This window comes from Melanotaenia boesemani, chromosome 6, assembly GCF_017639745.1.
Source record: "Melanotaenia boesemani isolate fMelBoe1 chromosome 6, fMelBoe1.pri, whole genome shotgun sequence".
NCBI classification, from domain to species: Eukaryota; Metazoa; Chordata; class Actinopteri; order Atheriniformes; family Melanotaeniidae; genus Melanotaenia; species Melanotaenia boesemani.
Window position 1 is genome coordinate 28,781,871 of NC_055687.1, and position 12,270 is coordinate 28,794,140.

The 12,270-nt window shown below is 40.1% G+C and overlaps 1 protein-coding gene across 1 annotated transcript in view; it reads left to right on the plus strand.

Moving 5' to 3' along the window:
- Positions 1 to 12,270, plus strand: part of znf407 (zinc finger protein 407) — a 150,239-nt gene that overhangs the window by 97,382 nt on the left and 40,587 nt on the right. The window contains exons 7-9 of the mRNA XM_041988448.1: positions 1,078 to 1,161; positions 4,113 to 4,233; positions 12,072 to 12,250. Of these exons, the coding sequence (XP_041844382.1) occupies positions 1,078 to 1,161; positions 4,113 to 4,233; positions 12,072 to 12,250 (384 nt within the window). The remainder of the gene's footprint in view (positions 1 to 1,077; positions 1,162 to 4,112; positions 4,234 to 12,071; positions 12,251 to 12,270) is intronic.

Consider the following 12,270-nt stretch of genomic DNA (forward strand, 5'->3'; position numbering starts at 1 on the left):
CCTGAGTGAGTCTTATCACAAATGTTGCACTGAATGTGTGTGTATGTGTGTGTTTGTGACTGTGTGCAATGGCAGACAGAGAGGCAGAAACAGAGACCATCATGCTGTTAATGACGGAGCCAGATGCAGAGAGGAGAGGAGGAGTGTAAAAAAGCTCTCCACGCTCCCCATCTGGAAGGCATCGCCCCCAAATGAAGTTGTACAAAACCATCCCATTGATAATAAAGCTAATTTTTATGGCTCTGACAAGTATGTAATTATGTTCAGCGGTGCTTTTCAGATTTTATCACAGTCAATAAACCACACTGGCAATTTCCCGTCCCCCATTTGACATATTTACACGGATCCATCTGATTGGAGGAATTAGTTAGCTATGAGAGCTCTGATGGATATACACTAGTGATCTGTGACTTCTGCTTGGCTCATCTGTTAGCCAACTAGACTCTCTGCTCATCTGTTCAGTCTGTCTTTTCTATTCTCGCTTTCTGCCTCGCTCCCACTTTACACATTTTTCTCTATCTCGCCATTTCCACCCTCTTTGTCTCGTTCAGCTATCAGCTGCTATTATGAGTGAAAAGAGCAACACTCACATTTTTCCACTCAGAGGATTCGAGACTCAAATATGTAATAAATGTAATTTAATAAATCATCACTTTAAACAATCCATTTATGTTTGGGATTGTATTGCTACTGTAATTTTTGATTGACAGTGAAACTTTAAAAAGTGAAAAAGGTGAAACCAGTTCAGTTTGAGTGGAGCCAGCTGGATACGTCCAATAGAAAAACCATTTAATTTAATTTCTATTTTTATTTTAATTTCATTTTAATTTTATTTAGTTTTTTTAATTAGATCAGTGGCTAATCCATGTGTTATTATTATTATTATTATTATTATTATTATTATTATTATTATTTACATGGGTTTTGCATTTGAAGTTTGTGAGAGAAGTACATTTTTAAAAATAATTTACAGAACGAAAATATAATTTTTTGCTTTTTGCATTCAGTCTGTTTTTCATGCATCTTTGTCTCAATCTTAGCTCGAAAATGTCCTCCATCCTTACTCTGTATCTACAGGAGAGAAGTCCTATCTGTGTGACCTGTGTGGATTTGCTGGAGGCACGAGACACGCCCTCACCAAACACAGACGCCAGCACACAGGTAAGCTGCCACATCTTGAATTCATCATGTCATAAACTTATTGAAAAATCAAACTAACTCTTGTATTTGCAGGGTTTCAGTATCTTGAAAGGGTGATTGACACTTTTAGATGTGTGCAACCCCGTGGTTTAGCCGACTGTTTGCTGTGTCTCTCACACAAACATGCAGGCACATCAGTGTGACACGCTGCTGTCAGTGATAGGCATGTGTACGAATAAGGCTGACTGAATCTGAGATTTTTAATTTCAGTTATCATTTCACCATGTCATTCTGTCGCTTAGGGAAATTGCATTTTTCAGATAGGCCTGTCAATAACAAGTGGTGTTTTTTGGAAATTGAGATAGTGAAACAAATACTGTTTTTAACTGTTGTCTGGCAGCCGTCCAACGATCAAGAATCCTCTTATAAATATTCATTTAGGTTTTCATAATTTATTCAGTTTGCTTCTTAGATTTTCTGCAGTTTCTCCCTGAAATCTCCAATTTCTGGCCTCGTCTCCTGTGTTGACATGTGTCAGTTCCACTGATTTAGCCTCATATTGCATCTGTTGTTGTGCAGGTGATGATGAGGGGCCCGTCCTGTTTGACAGTGTAGAGTTTGACTGAGGTCACAGCTGACACCAACATTTCTGTGTGCAGGTTTGAGCAGTCTTATTGCATTGCCTTAGAAATAAGTGCAGAAGCAAGCAAATATTATCTTTCTTCTCATTGTGGAAGTTTCCCTAAGTGGTAATTAAACAAACAGCAGGTAGTAGAAATGTCCATAAAATGTTCATATTTCGAATTTGAGATCCATCAATTACGTTTTGTTTTGTCGTTGTTTTTGTTTTTTTTTATGTTTTACAAATAAATAATTAAAGGTGAGAAGAAAACATTTTAAGAGACCTTGTTTTATGGTGCTGAAATAGAAAAAAAAGATATAATGAAGTCACTGAGAAGTCATCAGAGGCTTTTATCCAGCCAAAGCCAGCTTATGATCCAGCCCATGATAAGCTGGCTCTGGCTGGGGACGGAAACTGAGAAGACAGCTACTCATGAATCCGACCCAGGAACCCACTGGATTAACTTGGCTGGTGACCAAAACTCACCTCACTGGGTGAATTCTTTAACCAGTTTTAACCAGTGGCTGCTAACCCTGACAGCTGACATTCACATCTCCGAAACTGAAGTGTGTCTGTGTCTTATTTCTCCCTTTTTTAAATGAGAATTTCTGTTTTCAAAAACTTGATGTAAACCAAGGGAAACCACATATGCATGATTTTGTAGCGTTGTACTGTAACTGTCAACATTAGCAAGGTTAAAAACAAAGATTCAACACAAAGTGTATACATTATTTTTTTGTGTTGATAGGGTCAGTTGAATGATATTAACATGAAGAATGAAACCTTTCTTTCTGTACTTGTGTCTTTTATGAATAAATAAATACAAAATTATTCTTTTTTTTTTTTTTTTAGTTTAGCTTGCTGGAAAAACATGCAATGAGTGCTGCTCAGTCTACTCTGTTTCAATACATTATGGCTCTAAATATAGCCACACTCCAAAAGTACGAAGGAAAGTTTTGAGCACAGTAAGGAAAATATCGGCTGACTTTTCAGCTCCATTCAGTGGATTGCTGTCCTAAGTAGACAAGTTAAAGCCTTCAGCATGCAAATGTCCAGCCAAGAGAGACACATAAGATACCGCTTGCGTCAAATGTCCTCTCATTTCCAACTTTCAGCTTATCAAAAGCTGTAATCAGTAATGATTTATTCTCTGCTAAACTTTTACTAGTATAATGGACTGTAGCATAATGCTTTTTTGTATTTTCCCTTTCCCTTAGTGTCTTGGAGTGTTTTGTGCACGTCAGCAAAGCTACAAAGCCAAAAGTCCATACAAAAGCTAGTTATTCTCCCCACAGACAACAGTCATCCTAAACTGCCTGAAACAGGTTTTTCTTCCATTTTTTTGTGACAAAACCATGAAACTCTTGCTAAATTCCTGCCAAGCGGTTAGCTTGGCACACCTCTAAACAGAGAATGAGCTGTGAGTTTGCACTCCATCATTTTTACTAATCAGCTGACCAAATTGAGCAGACTGGGCCTTTTTGGAAAGTGGAAGTTGATTTAAGAGGCTTGAAAGGGCAATTAGAGGTACAGGAGAAATGTACGACACAAGGAAAGAATGCTTTTGCAGCTTTTACCAGCTAAACTTTAATCTGATCTGGGCTTGGCAAAGACATGAAACCATTCAGTTCATCAACCTAACTTTTTACAAACATGCAGCATTTGACATGCAGAACGTTAACACTGACCTTGCAAGTACGGTACATTTTCCTGAAGAAATTTAGTTTTTAAAAATACAGCGAAAGAATCGTACATTGCTATTCAAATTATGTCACTTAGACGTTCACACTGCAGCTCAATTCCAATTTATTTGCACATATGTGACTCATGTAGGATTTTTTAATTACAGTCTGGATGGCACAAATCAGATGTTTTCAAATCCGACCCAGGCCACTATCATATACGGCCCTAAAAAAGATTCATATCCAGTCCATGTCAAACGTCCTCAGGCTGAAGCATTTCATCTGACTTTTATGTCATTAAAATGTCACTGAAATGGACAGAACCATATTAGACCATCATTTTTTTTTTGGTTCTGACTGCACAACAACTCTGAAACTGATACCACATGCTACAAAGTGTAGCATCCATAAACACCTCCTCTGTGTATGGTTGTCACTTCATAGCTACATATCATTCACACTTTAGTGTGATGAATTGCATAAAAATGAAAATGTGAATGACCACTTAAAAAAAAAAAAAAATTTATGTAAAAGAAAAAAAAAAAAAATCTGATTTGAGCATTAAGATCTGTAGTGTGAACGTAGCCTTTATCTTCTCACCTCAGGATGTCACCTGGGTCTCATCACTGCTGTCTGTGTCTTATCTTTTCAACCCCTCCACCCCACAGGAGAGAGACCCTTCAAGTGTAAGCTGTGCAACTTCGCCTCCACCACGCAGTCCCACCTTTCGCGGCACAAACGTGTTCACACTGGGGAGAAACCGTACCGCTGCCCCTGGTGCGACTACAGGTAACGGCTCATTGACCTGCACACGGTTGGTAGCTCTGATGGCTGCCACCATGGCACTGATGATCAGGCGGTTGATGGGCAGGGGTAGGCAGGGATGTGGAGTGGTGTCTAATAAGTGTGTGTGTGTGATGGTGAGAAAGCAGGTGGCATCATCAGGTAGTTTGGGTGGGGAGTGTGTTGGGGTCACGTTAATGCTAGAGGCTTTGTATATGTGTGTGTGTGTGTGTGTACAATAGGTGGGAGTAGTGGAGGGCAGACAGGTCTAATCTCCACAGCATGGCTCCATCTCATCACTCTGCCATCATCAACAGGCCCAGCCAGATCTCCACAACACACACACACACACACACAAGCTCCCTCGCATCCTCACACACAATGACACTGTCACTGGCAGGTCCCTGTCATTAAAACACCATCATACCACATCAGTAATTACACAGGAAATTGTCGGTGAAATTGAAAAAGTTTTGGCTGGCGTTGCACATCTCAATCTCTCTCTAGCTGTCCGTTTCTCTTCCCCTCTGTCGTTCCCTTTTTCTCTCACCCCGTGATTCCTCGTGAGATTGTGGCAGAGGAGTGTGAAAGGGAATGATCTCAAACCCATCATTGGTTTTAGATGTACTCATTCGTTTTTTCCCCTCTGTGACAAAATCATTTCAGCAACTTGCTACACCTGCTTCGCTGCAGTGAAGCACTTGACTCATTTCATCTGTCTTTTGTATGCAATTCAACAAAGAGACAATGAAATGCAGAGAAAAAGTAATTGTAGTCAGGTCTATTCGTTTGCAGTTAATAAAGGATTATATCACCTTTGGAATTTTATGTGTGTCACTTAATCGTATTCGAGTGCTGGTTGGCTGATCCACCACTTTGGGCGATACTGAAATATCTGGAAATCACTGGAAATTTTACTATGAAACGCTTCGCTGACATTCATGTGCCCAGTCTAATCATCTAACAGTTCTTTTTATTTCTGAATCTGATGTCTGAATACCGTCTTAATTGATTAGCTTTTTAGTTTGTGTTTTTATTGTAATTGTGAGGTTGAAATTTTTCATTTCTAGTTTACATATTGATATAAACTGTCACATATCATGTCTGTATCAGATTTACTTTGTGTGTAAGAAAATTTTACCCTGCCAGCATACATATCTGAAATGGTGAACACTATAAAGAGTGATACTGTTGAGTATATGCATAACTGTTTTTATGCTGGTCAGAAAATGCTCTACCACCCACCAACATTTAGTTTTTGAGTGCAATTCTGTCCCACATCAGCCTTAAATAGAGATTTGTATTTAACTGCTCCAGCTCCAATCAGCATGGATAGGAGCATAACACTGGTGTGAACACACTAATTTACACTGAGGGTGCTGTGTGCAGGGCTCTAAAAGTGAAACATTCATTCATTTTCTATACTGCTTAGTCCAGTTCAGGGTCACTGGGGGCAATTAGCAGGCGAGAGGCAGGGTACACCCCGGACAGGTTGCCAGTCCATTGCAGGCCTTTACAGAAACAGTTTTCTTAACCATAATGTCTCAACTGGATCGTTTAAAACTGACAGCAACAACTTTCTGACCAAAGTGAAGAAATTGAGATTTTAATTTAATTTTACTTGTCATGGCAGCTGGCAGTTTATTCTCTACAGATGTCCACAGGCTATTGTCTAGTCAAAAATATCAAACTAACCTTATAATCTCAGAAAGTCATCATTACTAAACTGTTGTCTACACCCTGTAGGTTCCCCCAGAGTTGTCCTGTCTTTCTACCTTCTCTCTGCAGAGGTAGATATATATACATTAACCATTATACTACCATCAGTGAGAAACATTTGCTTGATTTAGTGAGCACTACTGAACAGTCTTCCTCATTTAACACTTTAACACAAACCCAGTCGTTGTCCACTTTGACCTGCCTTTTCTAAAACAGAGCAAAGCACCAGCACAAAAAGAGCAGCCCACAGCTCACATTGATCCACATATTTCTGTGATTGTCCCCAAAGGGCAGCAAAATACTAAAATATAGATGTATTGTAACCCAGGGCCCCTTTGTATGTTCAAAGCTTTGGTTTCACTCATGTAATGTGTGGACCAGCATCCCTTTCTTGCAACGACAGAAAAACCTTACTTATCACTGAAGGACCAAATCACAAACTTAGGTTATGTTTGTTAAAAAAAAAGAAACTGGTCTCATCTTTCTAGAAAAAAAGTTAATCATTTGTAAAATATCCATATTATAAAAAACTTATGGAACAGTGTTTTGCTGAAGGTGACATTTTGGTTCCATATGTGAACAGGCCCCACTTTCATAAAGCCAAATGCTTCAGGTCCCATTGTTCCCGGGCTGGTAGATAATCATCGTTACAGATAGCAGCAAATGAAAGAGTAAATTAGAAGCCCTATTAACATTTTGGTGGCCCCAAGGGTTGTAAGGGGCTCCAGAGGGGAGGAGCGAAGCAGAAAGGTTTTAGGTGGAAGGGGGGGGGGGGGGGGATTGTGGAAACGCCCTGCTGGCTTGCAAATGTGAAGATGAGGACCTGAACGTGGGGGCCTCAGACATCTGTGAGGACACCCGCATTTGCCCTACTTTTACTCGCTGAATACCGGTTTAAAACGTCTCTGGTGGCCCAGCCACATTTAAAAGCTGCTGGATGAGTTAGCATGTTTGACCTTTTAGTATATGCTGGCCTTATAAAATAAATATTATGCATTCAAGAGAAATATTTAGGTGTGAGACAAGCAAAGCTGCTGTCTGATTGACAGTTCTCACTCATAGAAAATTAATCTGTTTCACGACTGATTCACACCATTACAATGTCCATGTTAAATGCAATGGATGCTGTCTATGGTTCTCACTTGAGACAATGTTATTTCCATCAAGGCTGCTTCTGAAATGCATGCAAATGAGCAGGGAGTAAATGATCTATCAAATGCCACTCATCTACTATTCAGACAGAGATAGATAATAGAGGGGAATAATTATAGTTGGGGAAATGGTGGTAAAAATATTCTAATGGCATTGCGCTGGGAGTCCTGGGTTGTCAATTAATGATAACTGTCTGACTTTTCTGCAGTTAGTTGTGCAAACTGTATATCTTCTTTACTTCAGTGTTTAAGACGTTATTCTGATTGTTCACAATGATGATTTTTTTTATCTCATTAAAGTCATGTTGGCATCTTAAATGGCCTAAATGATAAGTCTCCCCCAGCTCCTGCCACATTGCAGTGCTACTGGGTCTATTATTGTTTACTGAATGCTTCATTCTTTACATTCTTGTTTCAATCTACCTGCTAAAACAGCGTTTCAATTCAAGGGGATGGTGGCTTTGAGGATGACACACCTGCTGTCAAAGCCAGGAGTGTCTGCAACCTTGTAAAGGGAAAGGACAGGTGGGGGAGGAGGTGGGAGAGGCATTAATGATGCTATCTGGGCCTCTTTGGCTGAATAAGATCCGGATAGCACAAATGATCCAAATACACCTCCTCCCAACTCTTTACGCACACAAAGAAACACATTTAAATCTTCACTAACGAAGCACCTTCAATTACACCTCTCCCATTACCATGCGGTCTTTGGGAGGAGGAATATGGAAATGGCTGAAATAAAGGGAAGAGACAGAAAATGGCAGAGAAGAGGTGATGTATCCGTCGCGCATCGGTATGGCTGGATCCCATGGTGAGAGCATAGGTGGGGGAGGAAGTTGAAACAGTGTTGGACTAATTAATACAGCGTATAGTAGGAGGGCTGGTGTGGGCTTTCACTAACTGTGACACCTGCTGACTCCTAAACGCACATTGTGTTGTTTTAATATGACAATTACACCATTACCATATCTGAGAGACGGCATGGCCCCCCTAGGAATCCACCCTCGCTTTCTTTAGAGCCTTTTAGCTCTGTCTCAAATTTTTATCTATTTATGCTCCAGAGATCAGTTGACTTTAAGCATTAAATGTATTTCTTCTCAGCAGCATCATTTCCGTTCATTTATGAGCAAGTGAGAGTTTAAAATTTGGTTGTTCATTAGGCTGAAGTAGAGTCAACAGATGAAAGTGATTTATCTGTGAACCTGCCATTGTTATGTTGTTGATGGCTGATTATGCTAATCACAATAAATATGGGTTCTTTCATATGAAGACAACCTTGTAATGAGTATTAATGACTTTTATGCATATTTGGGACACTGTGAATTTAACTCTTGAAGATAAAAAAACTCTTGGCATTCTGAGTTTTGGTCTGATGGACCCAGACAAAATTTGAAAAAGTTTTAAGGAGGGTTTAAGGTATTAAGGGATATTTTTGAGTGCACTGGGCAAAGAATTCCCTCAGGTGAGTGCTTTGATGTCTCTTTGTCATAAGTTGTGATGTAGGGATAGTTATCTGCGGATCTCAGCGGTGGGGAGGGCGCATATCAGGTCAGTAATTCAGCGATGTATGTAGGGGCAAGTTCATTAAAGCTGAAGCTGAGCAGTAAGATTTTTAATGGATATGACATCTAACAGGAGAATGGTAAAGGGATGCAGGCACAGGGGTGATGTGTTCATACTTTTTTTTTTTTTTTTTACTGTAATGAGTCTTTCTGCAGCATTTTGAATTAATTGTAGACAACAGTCGAGGCAAGCATTGACAAAAACATGCAGGGCCTTTTTAGTGGCTGAAAGAAATTACCTGATTTTGGAAATTGTCTTAAAGTTGTGCTACTGAACCGTGGCAGATTTTGGCACCCCTTAAAAAAAGGCTAATTCCGAATCCATCTTGCATCCCGTCTCTTCTCTGAGTTCTATTCAGCAAGTTAAATCCAGTCCGATGTTGACTCTAGTCTAATTTCTTGCTTTGCTACTTTCCTTTTTCCTCTCTTCCTCCAGTAATGTCCTCTTGTATTTCTTTGCTGAATAAGTCACGGTGTACCATCAAAACAACCAGTGTGTTGATATCTACTTTCTAGCATGTGAAGCATTGCCTTAAAATAATGATGCCCTGGGCTGGAGAAGAAAAAGTTGTGAAATTCAGTTTCTTAGCAGTTTCTGCAGGGCATTGACATCCCAAAAAATATCAATTTGCAATTAAAACAAGTCAAAAGCACAAAGTTTTAAAGTTGTAAACTTATGTAGTGTTGATTTAAGCTGGAAAAAGAAGACTGAACTACATGTTTGACCTGAACATCCAAACTAGGGTTAGTCAAATACTCTATTAGTCCTAGATTTTGAGATGTTTGGGTTATGCTACCTGAAAAATGACTAAGACTAGAAACAATACAAGTGACAGAATATGAGGGACCACACAAAATTACCTCCGATCTTTTGTTGTTGACCTTTTGGACTATCTAGGATTCAATTTCAGAAAGAAAAAGACTGCTGGGATCTGTGGGTTTTATCTGCATGTGCAATGTCATCAACATAAAAACTGCTGGTCTCGTATGTTTTTTTGTTTGTTTGTTTTATTTTAACTTGTCCTGTCCAGCTTCATAGTAAGCAGAATGATAGTCCTTTTAGTTTTTTGCTGAATTTATACATTAATGCTGGATCTAACAGAGGGGACGAAAGAAAGCAGAGAAAACAGAAGAGAAAAGGAGAGTAAAAACAACCACAACAGTAAAAAGGATGTGTGTTGGTGCACATATGAGCACTAGATATGAGCGATGAGTTGTGTTGATTGAGCATACAAATGCAACCGCACCCTCTCCAAAGGTGAGAAGCACACAGAGAGGCACCGGACCACCAGCAGCCACACGGAGCACACAACCAGACAGCCCACCGCAGGAAAGACCACGCATCCACCCAGAAGGAAGCCGAAGAAGGCTGCAGACAGAGCACCAAGAGCAATGGCGAACAGGCCCCAGAGGACTGGGACAGCGGCCCGCTGGCCCCACCCCCTGATCACGAGCCAAGATTCAAAGTTCATATCATGTTGCAGTCGCTGCACTTGAGTAGTCACAAGTCTTTTGTGTTTGATTTTTTATGTTATCATTTGCCATTGAAGGCAACTCCTATAGATTGTCAGTCTTCAGCCATGACAAAAACAAGAATTGGTTAACTGGTTAACCGTTGCCTGTGTAAGCTACAGTTTCTATCTGAGCCTCCTAAGAATCATGACACAAAGAAGAAAGGGATAAATATCCCAGGGTTCTGATGAGATTTATAGAAGTCATTTTGGCTAAAGTTTCAACCATCTGGCCTGCTGCTGTCTCTTAACAATCTGGACCAGTTCAACAGATAACACACAACGAGGCTGTGTCTAACAAAGAGAGTAAAAAAACCTTGTGGCCAAAGGCAGACAAGGGAAATATAAGTATTTGAAAATGAAGATATCCGTAGTTTAGTGTGTGGTAGTCTAAGCTCACTTTGCTTTGCTATGTGTCTTTGAGGTGCGTTTTCAAGTTATTTACTGTAGCCTCCCCTAAATGCTAATAAACATGCTTAAGGGGTTATTGAGTTTAATTATGTCCACATTTAGGTTTTGTGTGGTAGCCTAATGCTTTAGGACAAATTTCAGATAAGACACATCCAGCCAAAGACATTTTCTTTAGTATTTGAGGATGAAAATGTGTTCTTTACCCACACTAAATATAATTTGATTTCCATACAGGGTGGTAGTGCCACTTTTTTGTTCTTCTGCTGAGATTTTAGTATCCAGACATAGCCCTTATTGTTCACCACTGGCTGGTTCTTATTTATTTTGTACAACACGTGCACCACCCAGTGAGGGCCTGCTGTGTTTTTTTTAGGCTGCAGTGGAGCCAGGCCGGACTTCGGCCCCCGTGATGGAGAGAGGTGTCTCTGCAAAAGTGAAAACAAATTCTCTCCTTGGCCAGTGTGAGCTATGGCACTGTGGGGCTTTATTGTCCCGGCCAAGGTGATAAGGGAGAGTAATTGCGTATTATACTGTCCGAGAATGTCAGGTCCAAACTGAGCACAAGTGCCCCATCCATCAACACATGATGGTGGGTGAAACCATGTTCTACACTGCACATGCTTGCTTGCATGATGTATTATTCGTGAGCACATGTCTGTGTGTATGTCCATGGATTCATGTACGTATACTTGAGATTTATGATTTATATTTTGAAGCAAAGTGACATTTTTTATGTCTATATTCAGTATGTATATGTATATGCATGTTTCTCTTGACCATTCAGAGCTTCACCAAAACGTACGTGTGTGTGTGTGTGTGTGCGTGTACGTCTGGGGGCAGGTTTAGATAGAGCCTGGTAGCAGGTCAGGCAGTGTCATTAATCAGTAGAGGGTTGTGTGTGACTCTCCGAGCTGACATTGTTACATCCTATACCCTGCAGTAGCTCACTGCTTGGCCTGCACTATCTGACTAGCCCATTCACAAACATACACACACATACACACACACACACACAACACCACTAATCCTTTACCTTTCATACAGCTGTGGAAGATACATACTCCATAACGGATGTCCTCAGACGTATCTCTTTAATGCATTCAGTAGGTCTCCAGATGCACAGTCTCCCAGCGGTCATCACACACCGCTCCCAGCAAACTACACTGAAAATATTGTTTGGAAATATCACATGGCAAACATCTTTTCAGAATTTCCAAGATGTAAATACTTCTTATAACAAGTGTTTTTTTATGTTGGGTGTAAACATAGTTTCTCCCTCAGCTCCAAAGCCCAGCTTGAGTTTTTTTTTTCTTCTTCTTCTTTTGTGTGTGTGCATGTTCATAATCATAAAATAAAATGTTAATACAGCAAGCCTTTTCTTGGGAATGATACCAAATGTTTATCTTGTGTTTTCTCCCCTGTGACATCTTTTAATCTCTTTTTCATTCAGTTCCAAAGACTTTTTTCTCTTGATTCTTTGACTCCCTTAGATCCAACTGTGCGGAGAACATCCGGAAGCACATCCTTCACACAGGGAAACATGAGGGCGTAAAGATGTACAACTGTCCCAAATGTAACTACGCCACCAACGCTCCCATGGAGTTCCGCAATCACCTGAAGGAAAATCACCCCGATATTGAGAATCCAGACCTTGCCTACTTGCATGCAGGTAATGTTTTACAAATACTT